Below are 27,461 nucleotides of genomic sequence, written 5' to 3'. Positions count from 1 at the left end.
CTCTGCAGCCTGGCTCACTCCTGCCTGCCCCTGCCCCTCACCTCCCTCACTCCCTCCACCTTAGTCCTCCACTATGGGACCTGCTTCAGGGCCCCAGCTGCTGCTGCTGCTGCTGCTGGCCAGCTCCCCCCTGGCTCTGGGGAGTCCCATGTAAGTAGTTACCTTCTGGGGTGCAGTTCCGGGTAGACTTCCTAAGTTACCTGGGTGAGAGTGCTCTCTGTGGGAGAAGGGTACACGATATGCGCGTTAGGAGTTTGTGGTGGGGACTGGGAGATGGCTCGGTGGGGAGGAACTCTTGCTGCATGAACATGACCCTTGGTCAAACTCCCAGCACCCATGAAAAAGCCAGGAGTGACCTCAGTGCCCGTAACCTCACACTGTATGGGGCTGGAGACAGCCCAGCACCAGGTTCAGAGAGAGAAGACCTTGGCTCTAGGGAGTAAGGTGTGTGAGTGGGAACACAGGACACGTGACATCGCCCTCGGGCCTCCACACGCACGCATGTCAGGAGCATGCACGTGAACATATGAACACACAGAATCTGGTCCGCTTGAGTGTCAGGGTACTTACAGGCTCATGGTCCTCAAATCCCCTACTGTAGCACTGGGGTGCCTGCTTATGGCACAGAAGATCTGTCGACTTAGGGTGTCTGTGATGCCTCATGGTTTAGGCATTGGTGAGGTTGAGATTTGTGGATTGGGGCACTGTTGGGGTCTGCAACTGTTGACTGTGTGGACTGTCAAAACCAAGCTCAGATATTGCCTGATGACTCTGGCCTGTTATCCCAGCTACTCTGGAGACAGAGGAGGAGGTGCGCACATTCTAGGCAGGCCTGGACTACATAGTGAATTCAGGGCTAGCTTGGGCAACTTAGCAAGACACTGTCTCCAAATAGAAGAGTGAGAAGAGGTGAGGGTAGCTCGATGATAGAGCACTTGCTCCTGCGAGCCAAGTGCTAAAACCAGGGAGAGCCAGCTTCCAGTGACTGAGGGGAAGGGAGAGGGAGGGAGGTGATGGTCCTTGGGGAGGAACATGGATCCAGGTGTCTGCTCTGGCACCCAGTACTGAGAGCCCTCCAGAAGCAGCGACAGGGCCAGCCAGGCACTGACGGGTGAGGGCTGGAGTCTGCAGTCTTGAGGTGACATCGTCTCCGGTACTCCTCACGCAGGTATTCCATCATCACCCCCAATGTCCTGAGGCTGGAGAGCGAAGAGACCATCGTGCTGGAGGCCCATGAGGCACAAAACGACATTCCAGTCTCAGTTTCTGTGCACGATTTCCCAAAGAAGCAGGTGCTGACCAGCGAGAAGACAGTGCTGACAGGCGCCACTAGACACCTGGGCACCGTTAAAATCAAGGTGGGCAAGGGAATGTGGAGCTACAGACAACTACAGCCCCTTAGGTCCAGCCTGAGTCCCCTCTCCTGAGTCCCTCTCCACTGAGCTCTGCCCCCTGAGACCCTCCTATCTGAGTCCCACTCCTCTGAGCCCCTCTCCTCAGACTCTACCTTCTAAGTCCCTCCCCTTTGAGCCCCGCCCCTCTGAGTTCCGCCACTGGGACCCGCCCCTCTGATTTCCGCCACTGGGACCCTCCCCTCTGCGTCTCCACTCTTCTGAGCCCCACCCCTCAGAATCTACCTTTTAAGTTCTTCTCCTCGGAGCCCCGCCCCTCAGAACCCTGCCCCTCTGAATCCCCCCTCGCTCCGCCCCCACCTCTCGATTCCGCCCCTCTGAGACCCTCCCCTCTTGCCCGCCCACTGATCCCCTCCCCTCTGTGTTCCCACACCTCTGAGCCCCTCTCCTCAGAATCCACCTTCTAAGTCACTCTCCCCTGAGAACCACCCATCTGAACTCCGTCCCTCTGAGCCCCCCCCCATCTGAGTCCCCACACCTCTGAGCCCCTCCCCTCAGATTCTACATTCTAAATTCCGCCGCTCTGAGCTCCGCCCTTCTGAGACCCACCCCTATGAGTTTGTCCCCTCTGAGGCCCTCTCCCTGAGTCCCTACACTCTTACTCCTGCCCCTCTGAGGGGAGACACAGGAGGTCCAGAGGCGCAGACTCCTGACTCCACCCCCGATCCATGTGCAGATTCCCGCCAGTAAGGAGTTCCAGACAAATAAGGGGCAAAAGTATGTGACAGTGGTGGCAAGCTTCGGGCAAACGGTGGTGGAGAAAGTGGTGCTGGTGAGCTTCCAGAGTGGGTACCTCTTCATCCAGACAGACAAGACCATCTACACCCCAGGCTCCACGGGTAAGTGCTGCGGCTGGCTGCACACACCAGGGCTGGAGGACCCTCCCAGAGCCTGAGGTCTAATGGGACTCGCTTGTCTCCCCCACACCATCCAGTCCTCTATCGGATCTTCACCGTTGACGACGAGCTACTGCCCGTGGCCAGGACGGTTGTCATCACCATTGAGGTACCAGCTACTGAGTTTCCCAGAGAGCCTCAGAAAGGGGCAAATGGCTACACAGCATGGCCAGTGCAGAGGAGCCAGAGACCTAGGGATCCCCATACAAGGGATACCAATAGGGAAGGTCATAGATGCAGGATCTGAACCCAGAGAAGCTCCCTGAGCCTGTTTCCCAATCAGAAGGTTGGGATGACCCTTAATTGTAACTCCCTGTAGTATAGTCTGCCCAGTAGAGGGCGCCTGGGAAAGCCTGAGTGAGGGTTTCCCCTCCTTCTCCCCAACACTCAAGTGGCTCCCACTTATTTAGAATCAAAGCCCAAGTCTTCCTTGCAGGGCACGAGGGCTGCTCATCCTGCTGCTCATCCTGCCGTGTTCCTTGCCTTCCTCCTCCTCTGTCTCTCATTCCCTCTGCTACACACACACACACACACACACACACAAACACACACACACACACACGCACAAACACCGCCCCTGATCTTGTAAATACCCAGGCATTTGCTGGATGAACTATGTCCTAAGCCAGTGAGATCAGGACCTTTTATCTAAACGTACCTAGAATGCACAGCACAGAGAGGCTGAGCCATCTGCCTGAGATCAGCCAGCTTGTAAGTGGCACAGTAGGGATTTGAACCTAGGCAGAGTGACCAAGGTCTATGCTTCTAACTGCCACCTCAGCAGACATAGGAATGGTGTGGTTGGGCCTCACAGAGTTGCTTTATCCCATATGCCTTTCCTGACTCCTTACAGACACCTGATGGCGTGCCCATCAAGAGAGACACTCTGTCTTCCCAAAACCAGTATGGCATCTTACCCTTCTCTTGGAACATTCCAGAACTGGTCAAGTATGTCTGGGTCTCCAGGAACGGGACTCCCCTGTCACAGGAGAGGGATGGGGAGGCGCTTGGAGGCCCGGTGGGTCACACTCCTCATTTCTTGCAGCATGGGACAGTGGAAGATCCGAGCCTTCTACGAGCATGCACCACAGCAGATCTTCACCGCACAGTTTGAGGTGAAGGAGTATGGTAAGTCCGGGCGGACCGGACAGGCTTGGGATAAGGACAAGGCCGCTGTGCCTGTGCTTACCTGGCAGCCCTGCCAACACCATCTTTGCCATCTCCACACCCCACCCCAGTGCTGCCCAGTTTCGAGGTCCTGGTGAACCTTGAAAAGCCATTTTATTACATCGACGACCCAAAGGGCCTGGAAGTTTCCATCTCGGCCAGGTGAGGGTCGGGGAGGTGCATGGGGGACGGGTCTCCAGCCACAGTCAGAGAGGTCTTCAGTACCCGAAGTCTTCTTCCCTCGCAGGTTCCTGTATGGGAAGAACGTGGACGGGATGGCCTTCGTGATCTTTGGGGTCCAGGATGGCGACAGGAAGTTGTCTCTGTCCCAATCCCTCCAGCGCGTGGTGGTACTGCCCCTGCCCCTGACAGCCTGGGACCTTGCCATCTCCCCTGAGACCACGGCCCCGCCCCAGAGCCTCTCCCACCTCTTAGCCCCTCCCAGTCCCTCCTCTAGCTGAACCCAGCAACCAGTCCTGAGCTCCTCCCCTTCCCAGCTCCTCCCTCAGGCTCCCCTATCCTCCACAGATCGATAATGGTTGGGGGGAGGCAGTGCTCCAACGACAGACTCTGCTGGATGGGGTACGGCCCTCCAACGCTGATGCCCTGGTGGGGAAGTCCCTGTATGTCTCAGTCACTGTCATCCTGAACTCAGGTAAGTCCTGTTTAGGTGAGGGAAGTCAGATAGCAAGGCTAGCCTGAGGGAGGAGGCCTGGCCCTGTGGAGCAGCTGGGGAGCCTCCCAGGACCTTTTCCACTCCTCCCCTCAGGTAGTGACATGGTGGAGGCAGAGCGTACTGGGATCGCGATTGTCACCTCCCCGTACCAGATCCACTTCACCAAGACACCCAAATTCTTCAAGCCAGCCATGCCCTTCGACATCAAGGTAAGATGAGGGGCCAGTCCCCGCTTCCAGCTGCTTCCCTCCGACCACACCACCTGACACTTCCCCACCCGCCTCTGTCCACAGGTGTTTGTGACCAACCCTGATGGCTCTCCAGCCCCCCGAGTGCCCGTCGTCATTGAAGGAGTTGACTCACAGGCTGTCACCCAAGATGATGGTGTGGCCAGGCTGAGTGTCAACACACCCAATAACCGCAATAGACTGACCATCACAGTGAGTGTCCAGAGCTCAGCCCCTAGTCTCCACAGCCATAGAACTACTCGGGGCTCTGCTGGCTCGTGACGGGTTCCGTGGGTCACCCTGAAGATGCCACATCGCTGTAACAAAAAAAACCTGACAAAACCCACTTCAGAAAGGAAGGTGTCCAGAGAGTCCAGTGACTGGGTGGGCGCAGAGGCAGGAGACTACCTAAAGCAGCTGTTCACATGCCATCTGCAGAGATGAGCACAAGCATTTGTCTAGGCTGCTCCTTCCTCTTCAGTCCAGTGCTCTAGCTCAGGGGAGGACGGTGCCACCCACAGGGTGGGTCTTTCCAACCTAGAACCCCTCACTGGCATGATCAGAGCTCACCTCCTGGTAGATTCTGCATGTTGTCTAGCTGGCAGTCAGTATGGAGCATCACAGGGCCTGTGTGAGCTTCAGCGATTCCACCCTGGGCAGCGCTGGGAATCAGCGTGCCTCCCGCTTCCCCTACCTAGGTACGCACTAAGGACAATGGTATCCTAGATACACGACAAGCAACTAATACCATGACGGCACAGCCCTATGGCACTATGCACAACTCCAACAACTACCTGCATCTGGCAGTGTCTCGTGAAGAGCTCAAACCAGGGGACAACCTCAAAGTCAACTTCCACGTTCGCGCAGACCCGGGCCAAGAAGCCAAGATCCGCTACTACACCTACCTGGTCCGTGGTCACCAGAAGCCTCAGCTCCCCTACACGACTCTCCAGTATCCTAAAGATCCCTGCCTGGCCCCAGGGTCTTCACTGCCTATCTTAGGGATCCCCACCCAGCCATATGGTCTCCCCTGCCTATCCTAGGGATCCCCGCCCAGTCCTGGGATCTCCCCTGTCAATCCTAGGGATGCCTGCCCAGCCCTGGGTCTCCCCTGCCTATCCTAGGGATCCCTTTCCAGCTCTAGGGTCTCCCTTCCCATCCTAGGGATCCCTACCCAGCCCCAGGGTCTCCCCTGCTCATCGTAGGGATCCAGGCACAGCCCTAGCGTCTCCCCTGCCCATCCTAGATATCCCTGCCCAGTCCTGGGGTCTCACCTGCCCATCCTAGGGATCCCCGCCCAGTCCTGGGATCTCCCCTTACATTCCTAGGGATCCCTGCCCAACCTCAGGGTCTCCCCTAACAATCCTAAGGATCCCTACCCAACCCCAGGTCTCCCCTGCCCATCTAGGGATCCCTGCTCAACCCCAGCATCTCCCCTGACCATTCTAGGGATCCCTGCTCAGCCCTGGGACATCCACTGCCCATTCTAGGAATCCCTGCCAAGCCCCGGGGTCTCCCCTGCCCATCCTAGGGATCCCTGCACAGCCCTGGGGTCCCCTACCCATTCCACCTAACCCCTTCCGGGTTCTCATGCCAGCCCATCATCCTTTCAGATTATGAACAAAGGGAAGCTACTGAAGGCAGGCCGCCAGGTTCGGGAGCCTGGCCAGGACCTGGTGGTTTTGGCCTTGCCTATCACCCCAGATTTCATTCCTTCCTTCCGCCTGGTGGCTTACTACACCCTGATTGGAGCCAATGGCCAGAGAGAGGTGGTGGCAGACTCTGTGTGGGTGGATGTAAAGGATTCCTGTGTAGGCACGGTGAGTCTCTCTCTCTCTTCATCTTCTCTCTCTTTCATGTCTTTCCACTATTTCCTTTCTTTTTCTTTTTTTCTTTTTTTTGGTTTTTCGAGACATGGTTTCTCTGTGGCTTTGGAGCCTGTCCTGGAACTAGCTCTTGTAGACCAGGCTGGTCTCAAACTCACAGAGATCCGCATGCCTCTGCCTCCCGAGTGCTGGGATTAAAGGCATGCGCCACCACCGCCCGGCCTCCTTTCTTTTTCTTTTTCATTTTTTTATTTTATTTATTTTTTTATTTTTATTTATTTTAATATTTTATTTATTTATTATGTATACAATATTCTGTCTGTGTATGTCTGCAGGCCAGGAGAGGGCACCAGACCCCTTTACAGATGGTTGTGAGCCACCATGTGGTTGCTGGGAATTGAACTCAGGACCTTTGGAAGAGCAGGCAATGCTCTTAACCTCTGAGCCATCTCTCCAGCCCCTCCTTTCTTTTTCTTAAAGACATTGTCTCACTATATACCCTGACTGTACTGAAATTCATTATGTGCACTAGGTTGTCCCTGGAACTCACAGTGTTCTGCCTGTTTTGCACCTCCATCACTTCAGCCCTTTGCATCCCTTCTTTCTCTCTTCTCTTCCCACCCCTCTCCTGGCCTCGCTCACTTTCACTTATCTCTTCCCTCCACTCCTACCCCATTCTCTCTTCCTCCCACTCTCTCCCCCCATTTTCTCTTTCCCTTTAGTCTGTCTCCCCTCCCTTCCCCTCTCTCTCTGTGGTCCTTCCAAGGTTGACTCATCCATCTTCCTTCTCCGCCCTCCCTATAGCTGGTGGTGAAGGGAGACCCGAGAAATAACCGACAGCCGGGACCTGGGCAGCAAACAACACTCAGGATCGAGGGAAACCAAGGGGCCCGAGTGGGCCTGGTGGCCGTGGACAAGGGCGTGTTTGTGCTGAACAAGAAGAACAAACTCACACAGAGCAAGGTGAGCACCTGCGTCCCAGAGTCTGGCCTGGAGGAGAGTCTGGGGAAACGAGGGTGTAGGATGTGCCCGAGGCTGAGCTGGGAGTTTGCTGGGGGCTGCATATGAGCATTTGAGGGATGAGGATGGCCAGGTCGAACATCATGGTGGGTTGCAAGAAGCTCTGCCGACCTGGCCTCTCCCCCTCCCACCTCTGCCACCCAACCCATCTCATGCCACCTGCAGATCTGGGACGTGGTAGAGAAGGCAGACATCGGCTGCACCCCAGGCAGTGGAAAGGACTATGCGGGGGTCTTCGCAGATGCAGGACTGGCCTTCAAAACAAATGAAGGCCTGCAGACTGAGCAGAGAACGAGTGAGAAAGGGAACAGGGGTTGACAGGAGGGAGGACATGCCTTCACCCCCAGATGCCCACCAAGAGCAGGACCCTGAGAGCAGGAAACTGAGTCTCGGCCCCTCCTTCACCACAACACCTGCTGTTTTGTTTAAAATTCATTTTCAATTGCATTTAATTGAAGTGGTGTGTGTATGTGTGTGCATGCTTCTGTGAATGGACATGTGCATGGGTGTGCATGCAGATGTGCATAAATGTGCATATGTGTGCACATGTGTCTGTGTGTGCTCACACCACAGCATGCATGTGGAGGTTAGAAGACAACGTGCACCAGTCAGTTCTCAGCTTCCACCACTTGGGTCCTGGCAATCTAACAGGTGATCAGTATTAGCTGCAAGCCCCAATACCAACTGAGCCATTTCACCAGCCTCCATTGGTGCTCCCTGAGCCCAAGTCTCTTCTACTGCAAAAAAAAGATGCAATAAACCCCCGTCTCCCCCATCTCACTCTCTGCTCTCCCTCAGATTCAGAGTGCATCAAGCCAGCTGCCCGCCGCCGTCGCTCAGTACAGCTGACGGAGAAGAGGATGGACAAAGGTTAGGAGTCCTCTGCTGATGCCCATCCTCACCCTGTTAGAATCCCAAGGGAGGCGGGGAAGGTCCTGCCATGGGAAATTCTATCTGGAGCTGGGTCCTATGCTCTCCTGATGACTAAGGCTGACACCAGGTCCGGGCCTCCCACAGCGGGTCAGTACACGGACAAGGGTCTGCGGAAGTGTTGTGAGGATGGCATGCGCGATATCCCTATGAGGTTTTCCTGCCAGCACCGGGCACGCTTCATCAGCAAGGGGGAGAGCTGTGTGAAGGCTTTTATAGACTGCTGCAACTACATCACCGCGCTTCGTCAGAAGCACCAGCGAGACCAAGTGCTGGGCCTGGCCAGGAGTGAGTGGCAACTCATGAGGTGACATTGGGGATGGAGGCTGAAGGGAGAGGACAGGGCTGCTCAGTGATGCAGTGGCTGCACCTTTCTGCTGGAAGAGTAGCCCAAAGACTGTGACCCCAGCCCTGAACCCTGGGAAGACAGAAGGAGGAGGATGAAGGCTAGTTGGGTTTCATAGCAAGGAAGAGGCTAAGGGAGTGAGAGAGAGCTGGCTCAGGGAAGGGGAAAGGGGAGAGGGAGTCCAGGGCATTCCTCACACTGCCTATGCCCCCATCCCACAAACCAAGGTTAAGCTCTACAACCCTTCCACATTGAATCTAGATGTGGTGGAACATGCTCTCATTCCAGAACTCAGGAGGCTGAGGCAAGAGGATTGCTGCAGATCCCAGGCCAGCCTGGGCTACCTAATGAGTTCCAACCAGCTTGGATCATGCTCGTCTTGATTCCAGCACATCCGTAGAACATGATTTTTAGTTTTTATTTCCTGGATGGAGAGAGGAATCCCCACAAATCCCCAATGTGTCTGGGACTGGCAGAAAACCCTCACCCCAGGGCGAATGCATTTACACAGCTCAGAAATGCACGCTAGGGAGCCACCCCAGAGTGGATCTTTTCCCAGACCACAGCTACATCTACCCATCCTCAGGTGACATGGATGAAGACATAATGCCTGAAGAAGATATCGTCTCCCGAAGCCAGTTTCCAGAGAGCTGGTTGTGGACCATAGAGGAGTTGAAGGAACCAGAAAAGAATGGGTATGGCTCGATGTTCAGGGATAAAGGTGCTGCCTCCCAAGACTGACGCAGTGGAAGGGGAGAACCAATTCCCACAGGTTGTCCTTAACCTCCACCTGAAGGTCAGGGCAGAAGGATGCTACACTCTCTCTCACACACACAGAGTAGATATATTTTTTAAAATGCAAGTGAGGCTAGGACATCCCTAGTCCACATCTCTGCCAGAGGGCAGAAAGCATCTTCCCAGACAAGCTGATTCGCATATGATTTGCTTGTTTGCACCTGCTAACTTCCTTAGGTCTGCAATGGGCAGACCTGTCTCCTCTGGAGTCACCATGGAGGTCCATGGCCTGCAACCCAGAGCTCCTCTCTCATCTGTCCCCAGGGGCCTCCCACCTCCTCACCCAACTCCATCCTGCTAGATCTCACCACTAGATTTTAAACTTCTGCCCCACTCAGAATCTCCACGAAGGTCATGAACATCTTCCTCAAAGACTCCATCACCACCTGGGAGATTCTGGCAGTGAGCTTGTCAGATAAGAAAGGTAAGAGAGGGGCGAGGGAGGGGGCTCAGCTGTGAACTGCTCCCTGAACACATCTCCCAAGCTCCAGCCGCAGAACCTGCAGAGAAAGCAGGGTGTCCTAGTGTCAGTTTGTCATCCCAATGCTGGGAAGCCAGGAACAGGAGGAGCCCTGGGTCTTCCTGGCCAGGCAGCAGAGACAATCAGTGAGCTCCAGGGTCAGAAGAAAACCTGGGTCAAAAAATGAGATAGAGGGCCAGAATAGCTCAGTGTCTAAAAGCATTTACTAATCTTGCAGAGGACCAGAATTTGGTTCCCAGCCCCCATTCTAGGCAGCTCACAACTGCTTGCAGGTCCAGGGGAATCTTATGCCCTCTTCTGGCCTCCTTGGGTACTGCACTGATATGCACACAGACACATGTGTACATACATAAACTTCAATAAGGTGGAAGAGCAATTGAAGATGACACCCAGTGTCAATCTCCTGCCTCCACATGCATGTGCACATGTAAACACACAGGTTGAACACAGCTGACCGTGATGGCCATGTGCATGTTTTAGTCTCTACGTGTCTGCAAATGGGATCAGCCATGGCCGGCTAGGGAACTTGAAGCAGGTCCTGGCTGCCCCCACCCCGCACAGCCCTCCCACCTGGACCCTTAACACTGCTCTTTCTGTCCACAGGGATCTGTGTGGCGGACCCCTATGAGATCACAGTGATGCAGGATTTCTTCATCGACCTGAGGCTGCCCTACTCCGTGGTGCGCAACGAGCAGGTGGAGATCAGAGCTGTGCTCTTCAACTACCGTGAAAACGAAAAGCTTAAGGTGGGAGCCAGTCAGTTTGAACAGGACCCGTGAACCTGCCCTCACCTGCCCTGGTGCCCCCTCTCCTGCCCCAGTCCCCCATCACCTACCCTGGTCCCTCCTCACCTGCTCTGTTCCCCCCTCACCTGCCCTGCCCCCCCCCCCCTCACCTGCCCTGGCCCCTTTCTCCCTTGTAGGTGAGGGTAGAACTGTTGTACAACCCAGCCTTCTGCAGCCTGGCCACCGCCAAAAAACGCTACTACCAGACCGTTGAAATCCCTCCCAAGTCCTCCGTGGCAGTGCCTTACGTCATTGTCCCCTTGAAGATCGGCCTCCAGGAGGTGGAGGTCAAGGCTGCTGTTTTTGGCCAGTTCATCAGTGATGGTGTCAAGAAGACCCTGAAGGTCGTGGTGAGTCCTTGGAGGCATCTACTACCCCTAGCCTTCCGATCTCCCTGCTGTTGGCCAGGCTCTGAGACACCAAGGATCATAGCAAGGCCCAGGTGATACAGAACTTAGAACTGGCTGGGTCTCGGTGTATAGAGCCCTGAACTAGTTCATACAAATCTCTGGGCTCTGGGCTCAATGGGATATGGACTGTCATCCTAGCACTGGGGAGGTGGGGCAGGAGAATCATGGATTTGAGGACGGCAGGGGTAACTCAATGAAACACTGTCTCAAATTTTGAAAAAGGGAAAAGTCTTAGGGAGATGGCTCCCCTGGCCAAGTGCTTGCTGTCCAAGCATAAGAACCTGAGTTCAGATCCCCAGAGCCAAAACAGAAGACAGAGGAAAAGGATCACTGATTACCAAGAGACTGCCTCAAAAGGCAGGATCAGAAGAAGACATATAGCCTTGACATTTTCACATGCACACACTTACATGTATGCACACAATTTGCGCATGCTCACAATGCACACACACAATACACACATATGTGTACACACATGAGTACACACTACACATACACAAATGCACACCTCACATCACACATGCACTTATACAGGCATGCACACTCGAACACACTTGCATACATGCATGCACACTTATACATACACGTACACCCCAAGCACGTGCACTCCCACGTTCACCTAAACAAAAATGCTTGCACACTTGCACACACTCACACACACATACACACTCACACATGCACAAACATACATGTAGTGTAAGTTTTCCCCCTCTTTAACCATTAAAGTATTCCTGTTACTCTTGAGCTAGCCTGGTCACTTATACCGACCTAATTCGTTACAATGTGTCTCTTGTCATTTAATCCATCCTCCTTCACAGCCTGAAGGCATACGAGTCAACAAGACTGTGATCACCCGTACACTGAATCCAGAGAAGCTTGGCAAAGGTGAGGAGGCAGGAAGAGCAGGCAGAGTGGTGTGGGGCACCAGGAAAAGGGCAGGGGGGCTGGTGCAATCCACCTCTCTCACTCTCACCCTGCAGAGGGCGTGCAGAGGGAGGATGTGCCCGCTGCAGACCTCAGTGACCAAGTGCCGGACACGGACTCTGAGACCAGAATTCTCCTGCAAGGTAAGATGGCCACTTCCCTGGCATGAGGGTGCAGGCAGGGGTCAGGGCAGAAGCTAATGGAGCGCCATCTCATGGGGGAAGGGGGAAGACCCTGAACCAGGATACAGGATTCAAATCTCAACTCTACTATTTCAAGTTGATTGATCTGGGACTCATTTCTTAACATAATGCCTCCCCATGCCTCAGTTTCCCCTGTGAAAAATGAGGGCAACGATACTGTCTTAGTCACTGGTCTATCACTCACTGCCCGGAAATACCATGACCAAGGCAACTCATATAAAGGAAGCAGTTACCGGGGGCTTGCTTACAATCAGTCCACAATCATCATGGCGGGGAAAGGACAGGCATGGCACTGGAGCAGTAACCAAGAGCTACATCCTGATCCACGGGCAGAGGGAGAAGGAGCGAGGCTGGCCCTGCTGTGGGCTTTTGAACCCCCTAAGTCCACCCCAGTGATGCACCTCCTCCAGCAAGGCGACCCCTCCTAATCCTTCCCAGACAGTTCTACTAACTGGGCACCAAGCATTCAGAAGTAGGAGGCACTGGGGGTGATTCTCATTCAGACACCACAGATACTCTCTGCCTGTTTGCTGGAAGGGTTGGGCCATAACATTTCCAACCCCCACTTTATCGGGAACGGAACAGTGTGGCTTGTGTCTGCACGTAGGAGCCTCCTGCAGAAGTTAGTTCTGCAAATAGCACATGCTGGGAAAGATAATTAAATGAGAAGCCACGCCCTCCAAGTACAAAGGTTCTGCTCCTCTTACCGGGATCCAGGAAGAACGAGAAGGGGGTGTCACGCCCCTCTGACAAGCCACCATAAGAGACAGTGCCCAACTCCAAAGTAATTAGGGGACTAAATGAGATGCTCTATGGAGCTCTCCAACAGACACTAGCAAGGAACTCTAAGCCAGAGCTATCTGGCTGTTGCCATTATGTTGACTAAAAGTGAAATTAAATGTCCAAGACGAGGCACAACCTCCTCCTAAATCCACACAGGATTTAAATCCTCCTGCAGTCCCCAAGTCCTAGGCTTCCTCTGGTCAGAGACAGGCCTGACAGGCCTTTTCCTCCACACTCTGCTTCAGGGACCCCAGTGGCTCAGATGGTCGAGGACGCCGTGGACGCAGAGCGGCTGAAACACCTGATCGTGACCCCCTCGGGCTGCGGGGAACAGAACATGATCGGCATGACACCCACAGTCATTGCCGTGCACTACCTAGACCAGACAGAACAGTGGGAGAAGTTCGGCCTGGAGAAGAGGCAGGAGTCTCTGGAGCTCATCAAGAAAGGTGGGGCCTGTGCTGGAAAACAGCAAACCAGCTTCTCTTCCAAAGTTCTCTCTGGTCCCCAGGAGCTCCGCCCCCTCTGCCCAGAGGCCCCGCCTCTGCTCCAAACCCTCCCTATCCCCCACCCCCCGCACCCCCCACATGTCCTTCAGAGACGATTTCTCTCACGTCTGGTCCCTGGACACAGACTGAATCATCTTTCCAGAATCCACGCCCTACTTGAGCGTGCTTCCCTCTCCTCAGGCCTGTCCCACCCCTCATAGCACTCTCTCTCTCTCTTTGGGCTCACTCTCCTCAGGGAGGCCCACCCCCGCTTCCCCAGCTTAGCTTTCCCTCTTCAAGCCTTTCTTTAAAACCCACTCCCTTCCCAGGATCCTGATCCTACCCTCTTTGAACCCTCATCCCACCTCACATAGGTGCCACCCTTGTCCTGCCCGTGGGGCACCCACTGCCCACCTTAGTCAGGCCAGGCTCAACACACCCCTTCCTTTATTTCTTATTTTTTTTAAGATTTATTTATTTATCCACTTACTATCTTAACCACTGAGCCATCTCTCCAACCCACCCCTTCCTTTAGTGACCCTTTCTACTTTCCACAGGGTACACTCAGCAACTGGTCTTCAAACAGCCCAGTTTTGCCTATGCTGCCTTCAGGGACCGGGCACCCAGCACCTGGTAAGTACAGATGCTCAGTTTGACCTTCTCTGCCTCTATAGCCACCTGAGCAAGGCCTGATTCTCTACCAAAAGTGGTTTGGCCCCTATCTGTCTACAGCCAAGGCTGCAGAACTGAATGAACCATAGACTTCTTTAAGCAACAGGCTTCATGCTCTTTGAGCCACTCAAATGCAGTGACTAGGGCACCGCCACTTTCTGTTCATTGGTGGGTGAAGATGTCATTCTCTGACTCTCAAAGTCGATTGGTTCATATGTGGTGTCCCCCACCCCCAGGCTCACAGCCTATGTGGTCAAGGTGTTCTCTCTGGCTGCCAACCTCATTGCCATCGACTCTCAGGTCCTGTGTGGGGCTGTTAAATGGCTGATTCTGGAGAAACAGAAGCCGGATGGAGTCTTTCAGGAGGACGGACCCGTGATTCACCAAGAAATGATTGTAAGAGGCAGGGGGATTCCAGACAGAGATAGGTAGAGGGTCCCAGGAGGGAGAGGAGAGAACACTGCTCCATCTGCCTGTTCACTTGGTGGAGGTGGGAGCCCAGTGAATAAATTTGTAAAACACTAAATGATTGCAAGAATTCAGCAACTGACAGAAACAGCCACAGGAGGGACATGCGTGGTATCGTGCTTGGTAGAGACCAGAGAGCCCTCTAGGGGCACTTCCCTTTTTCTTTTTCTTTTTCTTTTTAAATATTTATTTATTACGTATACAATATTCTGTCAGTCTGTATGCCTGCAGGCCAGAAAAGGGCACCAGACCCCATTACAGATGGTTGTGAGCCACCATGTGGTTGCCAGGAATTGAACTCAGGACCTTTGGAAGAGCAGGCAATGCCCTTAACCTCTGAGCCATCTCTCCAGCCCTTTCTTTTTCTCTTCTGAGACAGTATCTCACCGTTCCATGGCTCACCAAGAAGGCTAAGCTGGCTGGTCCCTGAGCCCCAGAGATCCGGCCATCTCTGCCTGTCCAATACCGTGGTCACAAGTACATACCACCACGCCCAGATATTTAATGTTTTAAAATGTGAGTTCTGGGACATTAAGCCCAGGCTTGAGGCTTGAGCCATCTCCCCAGGTCCTACTAAGTGTTTTGACTCATGATAGTCCACATTTTCTGTAGATCTGTCCGGGGATCTCCACCGTAGATCAAGGAGCATTTGTCTGTCTGTGGAGTAGCTGACCGGCTCATGCCCATCCTGTTGGGCAAGAAGCCCTGTGAAGGCTAGTCATGTGTGCTTTTCCTCAACCGTTACACCCTACTACACCAGGGACAGCAGTCCAGGGGGACCCCAGTGACACAGAATGAACAAACAATTCAATTGATTCACACTAGCGGCAGGAGCTGAGTGCAGACTCCCAAGTCTTCAGGTATTTGACATCCAGGTAAAGACGCATAAAGATTCTCTTCTGCTCCTCATCACAGGGTGGATTCCGGAACACCAAGGAGGCCGATGTGTCTCTCACAGCCTTCGTCCTCATAGCACTGCAGGAAGCCCGAGAAATCTGTGAGGGGCAGATCAACGTGAGTGTCCTGTCAGCCACCCAAACTGTGGGGAGGGGTGTTCTCGTTTCTTCTCTACTGCCGTGATCGAACACTAAGACCAAAAGCAACCAAGGGAGAGAAGGGTTTCTTTCAGATTACAGCTCCAGATCATGGACATCCCCGGGGGGGGGGGGTGAGTTGAGGCAGGGACTCAAGGGCAGGCATGTTTGCTGTTCCATTACCTCAGACCAATGACCTCAGCTCACTCACAGCCAAAGCAATGGTGCTGCTGGCTGCTTCACTGACAGGCTTAGACCTTCTTGGACAGCTCAGGACCACCTGCCTTGGAATGGTGCTGCCCACAGCAGCCTTCCCACATCTCCTACCACTGAAGAGAATCCCCACAGACGACCAAGGTCCCGCTGATCTAGGCAGTTCGCCAACTAGGGTTCCCCTCCCATAGCCCGGGCTATATCAGGCTGACAGTTGACGCTAATGAGGGGAGAGGTTGTTGCCTTGAGCTGGGAGGTTTGGCCCTCTCTACTTACGGAAAAATGGTCTGACGAAAAACCATGACACCTGGTGTGTATCGCTGTGATCTCAGAGGTTTTCACAAAAACCTCTGAAAAAGTATATGACTTTTCCTGGGGAGACACAAAGAAATGTCTATCATCCTAGATAGTGATCAGTACCAAACCAAAAAAATGATTACCCCAAGTTCAGCTTGATGAACATTGCATTAAGTTTATTGGGGTCACCAATGGGAGCATGGGGACGCAAGGGCAGCTGAATTGCCGAAAGGCCCACGCCACCGTGGACAATGAGTCACAAAAGCTGCACATCTAGAGATCCCTGTGCAGCCTGTGGGCGGGTCTACTCTAGAGATCGCCCCCCACAGCGGTAGCTTTCTGCCTTTATAGCCAGGAGGGGCTTTCTCCATCTCTCAGCTCTCACGAGAGTCCCGAGTTTTGGGGCCTTCTAAGCCGTTAAGTCTCTTGCTGTCTTTCTGAGTTTTATGAACCACTGCCACTCTCTCAGAGGGAATGTTTCAACTCAACGTGAACAGCTACCTACCCATCCAAGTTCAGTGAATGTGCAAATGGCAAACCCCTCCTAAGGCGACATGGTGACCATGAAGATGGCGTGCTGGATCTGCTTTCTAGTATATGCCAATGTGGGACATTTTATGACATTGTTTTGTTTAGTGACAACCTCTGGGGAGTATTTACATGACCATAATTTACCATTGTTATGAGGCAGGGCTCATCCACCCAAGAACCCACAGTCACACCCCCTTCTGCACACCCCTAGTGTACAGATTCTCCAGGCGCATAAAAGGGTTCAGCAGAGGACACCACACTAGTGGCCCCAATGACTAGAGGACTCTTAAAGTCAGGGGAGACCCACCACCAAATACAGGGGAGCCCCACAGGACAGATGCTATCCTGGTGGCCCAGAAGTCATGTTTGTGAGATCCCAACTGTTGTGTCTCACAGAGCCTCCCTGGGAGCATCAACAAGGCAGGGGAGTACATCGAAGCCAGTTACCTGAACCTGCAGAGACCATACACAGTGGCCATCGCTGGGTATGCCCTGGCCCTGATGGGGAAACTGGAGGAGCCTTACCTCAGCAAGTTCCTGAACACAGCCAAAGGTGAGGATTCGCCTCAAGGGGAAGGGTGTGTGGTTTGGGGTGAGGGTCACCTCAAGGGGAAGATCCTGGACACACAGTGAGCCAGGACACATGGTTCTTAGCTGAGGGGTGGGGTGGACAGCCCCACACTGACTGCACTGGACCCCTCTCAAGTCTGTTGACTCTTCAATGTAAATCACACAAGAGTCCTGGGGCATCTTTCATTCAACCATACCCTGGGAGTTCACATCCAGAGGGGGACTGAAGGAGAGGTGGGGGCGGCTGGACTGGGGATGCTCTTGAGTTCTTTTCCTGTTTCTGTTATAAAGTGCCCCAGTGAAAGCAACTCAAACGAGGAAGGCTTCATTTCAGCTCACTGGTGAAATCCATCATAGCTGGGAAATCAAGGCAGTGAGAGCTAATCAGAAAGCAGTGAGGTGTTGGGTTCATTCCTCCATCTTACCCATTCCGATACCCACCACAGAGAAAGGTCACGATGGGTTCTTCCATATCAGGGGATTGTCTCCCAGGTCACTCAGACTGACAGTCCACAGTGAGCACAAGAGAGTTGGACATAAGCATGGCCTCCTGGACATGGGGCAGGCCAGATCCCGAGTCACTCTCAGGTACACAGTGGATGAGAGGCTGGGGTGTTTCCTGTGCAGATCGGAACCGCTGGGAAGAGCCCGGCCAGCAGCTCTACAATGTGGAGGCCACGTCCTATGCCCTCCTGGCCCTGCTGCTGCTGAAAGACTTCGACTCTGTGCCTCCTGTGGTCCGCTGGCTCAATGAGCAAAGATACTACGGGGGCGGCTACGGCTCCACGCAGGCAAGTGGGCTCCCCGCAGGCATGTGGGCTCCAGTTCCAACTTTGCTTCCCAGGTTTCCCGGAGGAGACACCCAGACCCAGGCATGTAGCTCCTCTGTCTGAGCAGTGCAGGAGACTTCAGACTAACAGAGAAACTGCATCATGTGCCTTGTTCCCAGGCTCCCAATGGCACCCTTCTTCACTGGAAGGTTCTACATTATATTCTTCATTAGACTAGGCTCCTAGTGTTCCCCGTTCTCATTAAAATGTTCTAGATTATGTTCCTAGGCTCCCCCCCAACAGCACCCTAACTGGAAAGTTCTAGGTCACGTTCCTAGTTCCATCAGTCTTTTGATGCCTGCCATCACTGGAAGATTCTAGAACATGGTCTCAATTTGACCTGGCTCCCAGTGTCTCCCTTTGTCATGTGTGGGCTCTAGATAATGTTCATGGGTTCAGTATACTCCCAATGTCACCTTATCACTGGAGTGTTCTAGATTGCTTCCTTCCTCCATTCCATGGGACTCCCAATGTCTGTCTGTCTTTCTGTCTCTCTCTCTCTCTCTCTCTCTCTCTCTCTCTCTGTCTCTCGTGTGTGGGTTCTAGATCGCATTCTCTGTTCTGGGTTCTCAAATGTCACACTCTCCTATAGGTGAGTTCTAGACCAAGATCCCAATTCCACTCAGCCTTTCATGATCACCTTTTGTCGTTGGTGTATTCTATTTCTGTTCTCACCTCCATGAGAACACTGCCCAATGCATCTTTCTCTAGAACTTTCCAGATGATGGTTTTGGCAACTTAGGGCAAGCTCAGGCTCGGACTTGATCTTTCTTTGGGCTCCCAGTCACTTTTCGGTGTTCCATCCTCCATATCACTTCAGAGGTTGGTGCCCCCACACTCTGGGTTTATTGTCTTTCTCATGAGATGGTTCTAGACTAATTCCTGGCTCCCTAAGCCCTAGAGTACTCCATGGACTGCCACCTGTGAAGTGGCAGGGAAGCCTGTTTCTTCGGCACCCCTCGGCTGCAGCTCAGTCCAGGTTGCAGGGAAGAAAAGGGAAGCATGTATATGTCCTGGTAGATACTGGCGTGTTTTCAGCATCGGCAGTATGTGAACAAAACCTTGCTCCCTTGGAGGATTGTAGACCGTCCTTTGGTGCCTAGTGACCTCTGATACTCCCTTCACCGTCGGGTGGTTCCTAGGCCACAGGCCGACTGATAACCATCCCTGGCCCAATTTTCTCTCACAGGGAGCTCTGGGACATCTACCCCTTTCCAACTTTATCTTTGCAGTCTCCGGCAGGTTCTGTGTGTGGTGCTGATGCCATAATTCTGACCCTTACGTGGTCATCTCTCCCCAGCACTTCCTAACCACCAATGAGAATGCAAAGCTAACCATCTTTCCCTCGCACGGGCTCTAGGCCACCTTCATGGTATTCCAAGCCTTGGCCCAATACCAAACAGACGTCCCTGACCACAAGGAGTTGAACATGGACGTGTCCTTCCACCTTCCCAGCCGCAGCGCCCCAACCATGTTCCGCCTGCTCTGGGAAACTGGCAGCCTCTTACGATCAGAAGAGGTATGGTTTTACCCCTCCCTCCCTCGCATCCACCTTCTGTACCATCCAGTGCTGCAGGAGAGAGGTCAGATGCCTTGCGGGAGCCATATGTGCTCACGTGTATGCATGTCTGTGTCCAGGTGTGGGTACATTTGTGTGGTGGGGGCAGAGGACAACCTTACATGCCATTCCTTAGGTGCTGTCCATATTACTTGTTGAGCTAAGTCTCTCACTGGGCTAGAGTTTTCAAATAGACTAGACTAGGTGGCCAGCAGGGCCAAAGATCCCCCTGTCTCTGCCTCCCCAGTGCTAGGAGCTCAAGCCCATGACCAGTTTGTTTGACATGGATTCTTGGGATCAAACCCAGGTTCTCACGTTTATCAGACAAGCACCGTGCCTACTGGGCCATCTTCCTGGTCCTGAAGCTGGCTGTTAACTTCCCCTCTTCTCTCCCCAACCCTGTGCAGACCAAGCAAAACGAGGCCTTCTCTCTGACAGCCAAAGGAAAAGGCGAAGGCACATTGTCGGTAAGGAAGGGGACCCACACCTGCTGGACCCATCTTTTTCTCCTGCCCCCTCTCCCTGTCCTCAGCCGTTCAGTGTTCTCATGGGATCCTGCGCTCATCCCCCCAGGTAGTGACAGTGTATCATGCCAAAGCCAAAGGCAAAGCTGCCTGCAAGAAGTTCGACCTCAGGGTCACTATAGAACCAGCCCCTGACACAGGTAAGAGGAATGACTCCCCTGTCACCTTCTGACCCCAGTCCTGTCCCATCCCTGCCCTCCTCCTGAACCAGGACCCGAAGATACCACGTAACCTTCTGCATCTATTTGTAGCCAAGAAGCCCGCAGATGCCAAGAGAACCATGACCCTTAGCATCTGCACCAGGTGAGGATCTGGGTCCCTGAGGTTCATCCTGGTTACTCTTTCCCTGTAGAAAGACTTTGTCTTCATGGTAGGCCACAGCCCCTGCTTTGGGCATGCCACAAGCACTATAACCATGAGTGGTATCCTCAGTCCATCTCCTTCCCCTCTGTTCGCTTCTTCATTCGCGCTGGCAAGCTTGCCATCGCCTGGGCACACCACACATCTCTCACAAGACCATTCCCTCCATCGTCCCTCCTGCCTAGCGCTTTTGGCGTCACACTCAGACTTCACTCCTGGGACAGTTTTTGCTTTCCTTATTTGTAATCATCTCTGTTGGCCTGTATCCTCTCTCCGTGATCATGTGAGTGCACACGCTAGCGCATGCGTCGTGTATGTCTGTGTCTGTGTATGCGTGCACCTGTGTGTATATGTATGTGAATGTGTGTTTGTGTGTACGCATTTTTCATGCCACAGCTTACACATGGAGGTAGGAAGACAATTTGTAGGAGTTGGATCTTGCTTTTCGCCAGGTGGGGTCCTGGGATTGAACTCAGGTTGTTAAGTGCAGTGGTTAACACCTTTACCCACTGAACCATCTCACTGGCCCTCCACCTTGTTCTTTGAGACAGGTCTCTCGCTGGCCTAGAATTTGTCAAGTACACAAGGCTGGCCAGGCAGTGAGCCCAAAGATCCTCCTCACTGTGCTCCCAGGGCTGGAACTATAAGTGTGTTCCAGGGAGATGGGCTAAGTGATTAATGGCATTAGCTACCATGGTTGATCTCTTCTTCTTAACATTGATAATGGGGGATTAAAACTCAGGTCCTCATGTTGGCACAGCAAGCACTTTACTGATTAAGCTGCCACGCTTGCCGTCCACACTGCCACGCTGGCCGTCCACACTGCCATGCTGGCCCTCCACATTGCCACACTGTCCCTCCATATTGTCAGGTTAGCCCTTCAGACTCCCACACTGGTCTTCCACATTGCCAAGCCAGCCCTCCACACTGCCATGCCGGCCCTCCACCACTCCATACCATCCTGCCAGTCATCCACACTGCTAAAGAAGCTCTGGGATGACTCACTAAGTAGCCCAGGCTATCCTCAGCCCATAATCCTCCCACCTAAGCCTCTGACAGCATCATGAACCATGGTGCCTGTCAATGTCTACTTACATTGCCCTCAGACAAGTGTTTCCCAAACCAAACTCTTCTTCAGTGCTGGGTGGGAAGCAGGAGCCTAGAGTGAGCCCCCTCATCCAGACACTGACCCTGGGTGCTGCCCCCATCCTGAAATCACACAACCTTTTATTCTGCCATGGACAGGTACTTGGGAAATGTGGATGCAACCATGTCCATCTTGGACATCTCCATGATGACTGGATTTGTTCCAGACACAAACGACCTGGAACGGGTAGGGAGGCTGGGGGCTGGGGTGCAGGAGAAGAGTGTGGGGTCTGGAAGAGGCTGCAGGGAGACGAGGAGGGATTTTCACCAACTCTGCTCCCCCTCAGCTGAGCACGGGAGTGGACAGATACATCTCCAAGTACGAGATGAACTCAGCCTTCTCCACCAAGAACACCCTCATCATCTACCTCGAAAAGGTACTGTTGCCTCAGAGGGGCTTCCATGCCTCTCTTCCTTCCCCTTCCTAGCTGAGTTTCTCCCTCCATTGTGACAATTAGCTCAGGCTAGCCCCAGGTGTGGGAATACAAGATCTGTGCTGTGAGGTGGTCAGAGAGTTTGTAAAATAAGGTGACCAGCCTAAGACTGTTGCCCGTCTCCCCCATAGTCTAATTGGTGTGGGTAAGTGACAAGAGACAGAATTCTGCTCCGTATGCAGGGACCAGACTCCTTCCACATTGGAGTCTGCCATCCTTAGGATCTTCGCGTTTGTAGCAATAGCCTAAGAGAAGTGACCTTTAGGTGAGTTTGACAGTGAATGCAGTGTCTGTCCATGTGGCCTGAACTGTCTCAAAACTCACAGCTCCTCCTGCCTCGTCCTCCTGACCACAGGAGTGATAGTGGTATGTCACCATACCCGGCTGTCTGTGATGATTCATGAGCACTGTCACAGCACCCTTTACGTTGTTCTCACAAAACACCTGAGGTGGTGTGACATAGAGAGGGACTTAGCTCAAAGTTTTGGATAAGAACAGCCAGAGAATGATTGATCCCAAGTATTTAGCCTCTAACAAAAGCGTCCAGGCATGATGGACAGAGAGAGCGCAAGGATAAAGCCGCACACTGCAGGCAGGGCCGAGAGAAGTCCAGGAAGCCCACTCGTTTTTGTAATGACCTACATCACAGTGACAAAGCCAGCTCCACCCAGACAGGCATTAATCCCCTATGACCCAGTTATCTCCCCTAAAGTTTGGGTCTAGTTTATGCCATTACATTGTGGATGCGGTATAAATGAAGAGAAGTCATATTCAAACAACAGCAGGGAGACAGTGACCAGCCAGCCGGAGCTCTGTCACCTGATACCTCCAACTCGGAGTGAGGCTGCAAACATTCACTGATGCTGATTCTTCCCACACCTTCTAGAGCAGGGCTTCTCAACCTTCCTGACACCACAACCTTCTACCGCGCCTCCTCATGTAGTGCCGACCTCCAACCATAAGATTTGTTTTATTGCTACTTCATAACTGAAATTTACTAGTGTTATGAATCATAACGTAAATATCTGTACTTTCAGATGGTCTCAGGTGACCCCTGTGAAAGGGTCATTCAACCCCCAAAGGGGTTACAACCCACAGGTTGGAAACCACTATTCTAGAATATGCTTGGTCCCACAACTCTTCACGGTGGTTCCACGGGCTCCCCTGTGACACTCACTGACCAGCTCCATTCTTCCCCTCAGATCTCACACTCTGAAGAAGAATGTCTATCCTTCAATGTTCACCAGTACTTCAATGTGGGACTCATCCAGCCCGGGTCGGTCAAGGTCTACTCCTATTACAACCTGGGTGAGCAGCCAGCGAGGACTGGATATTGGGTGTTCTGGGTGTTCAAGGAACATGGAGATCTGAGCATCACATCTGGCAACACCAATGATCAAACAAGGGGGTCCTGGGGATCCATGGGCTGAGGTTCTTTGGGTCCTAGGAATATAAGAATTGGGATACTCGGAGTCCAAGGATTTGAGGGTTGGGGTTTTGAGGATCCCAGAGACATAGAGGTTGGAGGTCTGAGGGTCACAGGGATCTGGAGGTTGGGGGGCCTGAGAATCCCAGGGACCTAGAGTTTTGACATCTGAACATCTCAGGGCTCTAGATGGAGTCTCAATACAATACCGTCTAAAGGCTGAGCGTCACAGGGGTCTGAGTGTGGGGACCCAGCATCTCTGCACTAAGGGAACTCAAACATTGGGCATTTCCTAGCAGGAATGATCCCCGTGGTGCAGTTCCTGGCCCTCTGACTTCTCACCTCTCCCCACAGAGGAATCCTGCACCCGGTTTTACCATATGGATAAGGAGGATGGAATGCTGAGCAAGCTCTGCCACAACGAAATGTGCCGCTGTGCTGAGGGTGAGCACCAGGAGGGTGGCCGCCTGGAGGGGGGGCACAAGGAGGGTGGGCGCCTGGAGAGTGGGCACCTGGAGGGTGGGCACCAGGAGGGTGGACAACAGGAGGTGGACACCAGGTGGGTGGACACCAGGAGGGTGGGCACCAGGAGGGTGGGCGCCAGGAGAGTAGGTGCCAGGAGGGTGGGTGCCTGGAGGGTGGGTGCCTGGAGGGTGGGCACCAGGAGGGTAAGTACTAGGAGGGTGGGCACCTGGAGGTGGACACCATGTGGGTGGACACCAAGAGGGTGGGCACCAGGAGGTGGGCACCAGGAGGGTGGGCACCAGGAGGGTGGACACCAGGAGGGTGGGCACCAGGAGGGTGGGCACCTGGAGGGTAGGCACCTGGAAGGTGGGCATCAGGAGGGAGCGCATTAGGAGGGTGGACAACAGGAGGGTGGGAACCAGGAGGGTGGACATCAGGAGGGTGAGCACCTAAAGGGTGGGCGCCTGGAGGGTGGGCAGCTGGAGGGTGGAACTGGGAGGATGGGCACCTGGAGGGTAGGCACCTGGAAGGTGGGCATCAGGAGGGAGGGTACCAGGAGGGTGGGAACCAGGAAGATGGGCACCAGGAGGGTGGACAACAGGAGGTTGGGAACCAGGAGGGTGGACATCAGGAGGGTGGGCACCAGGAGGGTGGACACCAGGAAGGTGGGCACCTGGAAAGGGGCACTATGAGTGTGGGTACCATGAGGGTGGGCACCAGGAAGGTCGGCACCAGGGGTGTGGGTACCTGGAGGTGTGAAGGGTGGATCCGGGCAAGACACAGCGACACAGACTCTCCACTCCTATGGGTGGGGAGTGGCCTGAAAGCCTCATCAAGGGGATATGGAGTGGGATAGGTGTCCCTTCTGGGCCCAAACCCAACACAGACAGTGGGTCCTGGAGGGTCAGAGGGACTCAAGAGCCTGTGTTACCCACCGCCCCTGCAGAGAACTGCTTCATGCATCAGGCACAGGACAAGGTCAGCCTGAACGACCGGCTGGAAAAGGCTTGCGAACCTGGAGTGGACTACGGTGAGTGTGGCTTCTAGTGGGTTTGTCAGACCTTGCAGAGTGAGCGACAGGTGGCTTGATGGTGTGTGACCAGCAGGGAACAGCCGTGGTGCGTGTGGCTGTGTGTGACTGTTGTGTTTGGGACATGTGTAGATGTGTAGTGAAGGACCGTTGGCCGTGTTGTGTGATGTTCCCTGGGGAGACATTCACCCCAGATAGAGCACAGACCACCCAGGTCCAGCCTGCTGAACCAGTGAGTTGCTGGGGTTCCTCATGAGAGCTGGAATGAGGGGTTCCTTGCAGAAGGGTGAATGACTTTTATAGGCTCTGGAAGAGGCCTTGTGGGCCTTGTAAGTCTCACTTATTTCCCGAGTCTCAAGGGCCCTTCCTCCAGAACCTGAAGTTTCAGTGACAAGAACGTAGCTAAACAGTAGGGAATCTGTGGTGAGAGAAGGTGGGTTGACCACGGGTGGGGTTGGCCAGGAGGTTGTAGTCCATAGCCATGGCTGAGTGGGACTGTGGATGGGGACAGCTCAGTCAGTATGGCTCTGTATACCCAAGCATGAGGTTTGATCCCCAGCACCTAGCTAAAAAACTCAGCATGGTGGCACCTGTCACTAACTTGAGCACCAAGGAGGTAGAGCCAGGAGGTTCTCAGGGCCAACCTAGCCATGTCAGTGAGTTCAAGGTCTCAGTGAGATCCTGTCTCAAAAAAACCACAAGGAACACGGCTGGCTGGAGAGCTGGCTCTGTGAGTTCGAGCACTCCACATCAGATGTCTGGAATGTCACTTCCAGGAGAACCAGCACCCTCTTCTGGCTTCTGCAAGTGCTGCACTCACACACATAGACACATGCAAAAACAGAAAAGGACAAAGGTGGTCTCGGACCTACACACACACACACACACACATGCACCCGCCCACACACATGACCATGTACACATATTCTGATTGGCCTCTCTGTGACAGAGGATGACCTAAAGAATCTGGGGAGGGAAAGTTTTATTTCATTTTATAGTTGACCATTTGTCATCAAGGGAAGAATTGAAGCAGAGACCACGGAGGAATGCTGTGTCCTAATGCCCCAACAGCCTGGCCTGCTTAGCTACCTTTCTTAAACAGCCCAGGCCCACCTGCCTAGGGATGGCATTGCTCACCGTGGGCTGGACACTCCTTTTTAGTTAGCAATGAAGAAGACGCCCTCACAGACATAGCCACAGGCCATGCTGATAAAACAGTTCCTCAGCTGAGATTCCCTCTTCCAGGTCTGTCAAGTGGATAACAGATACCATGACAACATGTAAACATTGTCACACAGACACAAACACGCACACATGGTAGCTACAGCTGTGCATGCGCCTGTAGCTGTAGGTGATTGTAATTGCACATGCCTAAGTGTGAGATGGATGTGTGTTTTGGTGACAGTGGTGACTTTGCATAGTTGTATATTTGCAGTGAGTGGTCAGGGGTGACTGTGGATCACAGTTATAACCATCATGAACATGACTGTCCTGACACCTGGCTAATCATGTGTGTGGCGTTATCTGGCCAGTTACCATGGTTGCATGATACTGTCATCTGGATGACTGTGCTGAGAAGAGTTGCCTCTGTGTGCGTGACTACTTGCCTAAGACTCTGATCGTGTCCATGGTATGTGTGTCTATGAAAGTGCACGTGGTTCTGTGGCCTGGGGTTGCCCGTAGCCTCAGTCACATGAGACTTCACCATGGATGGCTGTGCCAGTGGGCTGCTCTAACTACTCCCAGGTAGCTCTGGCGGATCACATGAGTGTGTCTGAGCGTGGCTGTGGGATGGCCTGGTTGTGTGCATTCTTGGGAGGGGACAGGCTGAGGTGTTGGTGGCTCTGACTTAGCCTGTCTCTGCTTTTGGTGGGGGAGTCACATGGTCAGGTGCATGTGCTGGCGAGAGCCCACTGGCCAACCCAGCTCATGCCCATCACTGCCCCTCCCCTACAGTATACAGGACCAGGCTAGTTGCTACGAGGCTGTCTAATGACTTCGATGAGTATGTCATGACCATCGAGCAGATCATCAAGTCAGGTAGCTAGCCCTCTGTCCTCCCACCTCCCCATCCCTGCTCCCTCTGCGGGAGCTCAACCTCCCCTTCCCTGCTCCACAGGCTCAGATGAGGTGCAGGTCGGGCAGGAACGCACGTTCATCAGCCACATCAAGTGTAGGCAATCCCTGAAGCTGCAGAACAAGAAGCAGTACCTCCTGTGGGGCCTGTCCTCTGACCTCTGGGGAGAGAAACCCAAGTAAGTGTCCACCCTGCTGCTGTGCTGTGCAAGTGGCTGACCCTTTAGCCCCACCCACTGCCCCAGGAGCCCTCCTCACCTGTTCTCCCTTCCCCAGCACCAGCTACATCATTGGGAAGGATACTTGGGTGGAGCTCTGGCCCGAGGCTGAAGAATGCCAGGATGAGGAGAACCAGAAACAGTGTGAGAACCTCGGTGCGTTCACAGAGAACATGGTGGTCTTCGGCTGCCCCAACTGACCACAGCCCAGCCCTCCAATAAAGCTTCAGTTATATTTCA

The 27,461-nt window shown here is 53.6% G+C and overlaps 1 protein-coding gene across 1 annotated transcript; it reads left to right on the top strand.

Annotated features, from left to right (window-relative positions):
* Window positions 1–23: 23 nt before the first annotated feature.
* LOC121459724 (complement C3) lies at window positions 24–27,461 on the top strand. Its single transcript, XM_041669699.1, has 41 exons — window positions 24–150; window positions 1,169–1,358; window positions 2,089–2,251; window positions 2,347–2,417; window positions 3,162–3,256; window positions 3,354–3,436; window positions 3,547–3,637; window positions 3,723–3,825; window positions 4,004–4,130; window positions 4,245–4,360; window positions 4,445–4,591; window positions 5,077–5,286; window positions 5,992–6,198; window positions 7,009–7,167; window positions 7,390–7,519; window positions 8,023–8,094; window positions 8,242–8,442; window positions 9,087–9,195; window positions 9,634–9,719; window positions 10,380–10,522; window positions 10,699–10,911; window positions 11,790–11,856; window positions 11,952–12,038; window positions 13,127–13,330; window positions 13,927–14,002; window positions 14,278–14,437; window positions 15,425–15,523; window positions 16,981–17,137; window positions 17,782–17,945; window positions 19,345–19,503; window positions 19,950–20,009; window positions 20,116–20,206; window positions 20,318–20,369; window positions 21,672–21,759; window positions 21,860–21,949; window positions 23,209–23,314; window positions 23,787–23,876; window positions 24,844–24,927; window positions 26,884–26,967; window positions 27,047–27,182; window positions 27,280–27,461. The coding sequence occupies exons 1-41, from the start codon at window positions 74–76 to the stop codon at window positions 27,419–27,421; spliced, it is 4,989 nt and encodes a 1,662-aa protein (XP_041525633.1). The 5' UTR covers window positions 24–73; the 3' UTR covers window positions 27,422–27,461.

The sequence above is a fragment of the Microtus oregoni genome, unplaced genomic scaffold, assembly GCF_018167655.1.
Source record: "Microtus oregoni isolate MIOR12 unplaced genomic scaffold, Mior012 000019F_ref0000042, whole genome shotgun sequence".
In the NCBI taxonomy this organism is placed as follows: Eukaryota; Metazoa; Chordata; class Mammalia; order Rodentia; family Cricetidae; genus Microtus; species Microtus oregoni.
This window is presented reverse-complemented; position numbering and strand designations above follow the sequence as displayed.

Bases quoted from the DNA above. Each gene is read 5' to 3' on its own strand.
- LOC121459724 (XM_041669699.1), top strand. From the start codon at position 74: ATGGGACCTGCTTCAGGGCCCCAGCTGCTGCTGCTGCTGCTGCTGGCC. The intron at 11,857-11,951 runs GTGAGGAGGCAG...CTCACCCTGCAG, and splicing joins TCCAGAGAAGCTTGGCAAAG to AGGGCGTGCAGAGGGAGGAT. The intron at 20,010-20,115 runs GTAAGGAAGGGG...TCATCCCCCCAG, and splicing joins AAGGCGAAGGCACATTGTCG to GTAGTGACAGTGTATCATGC.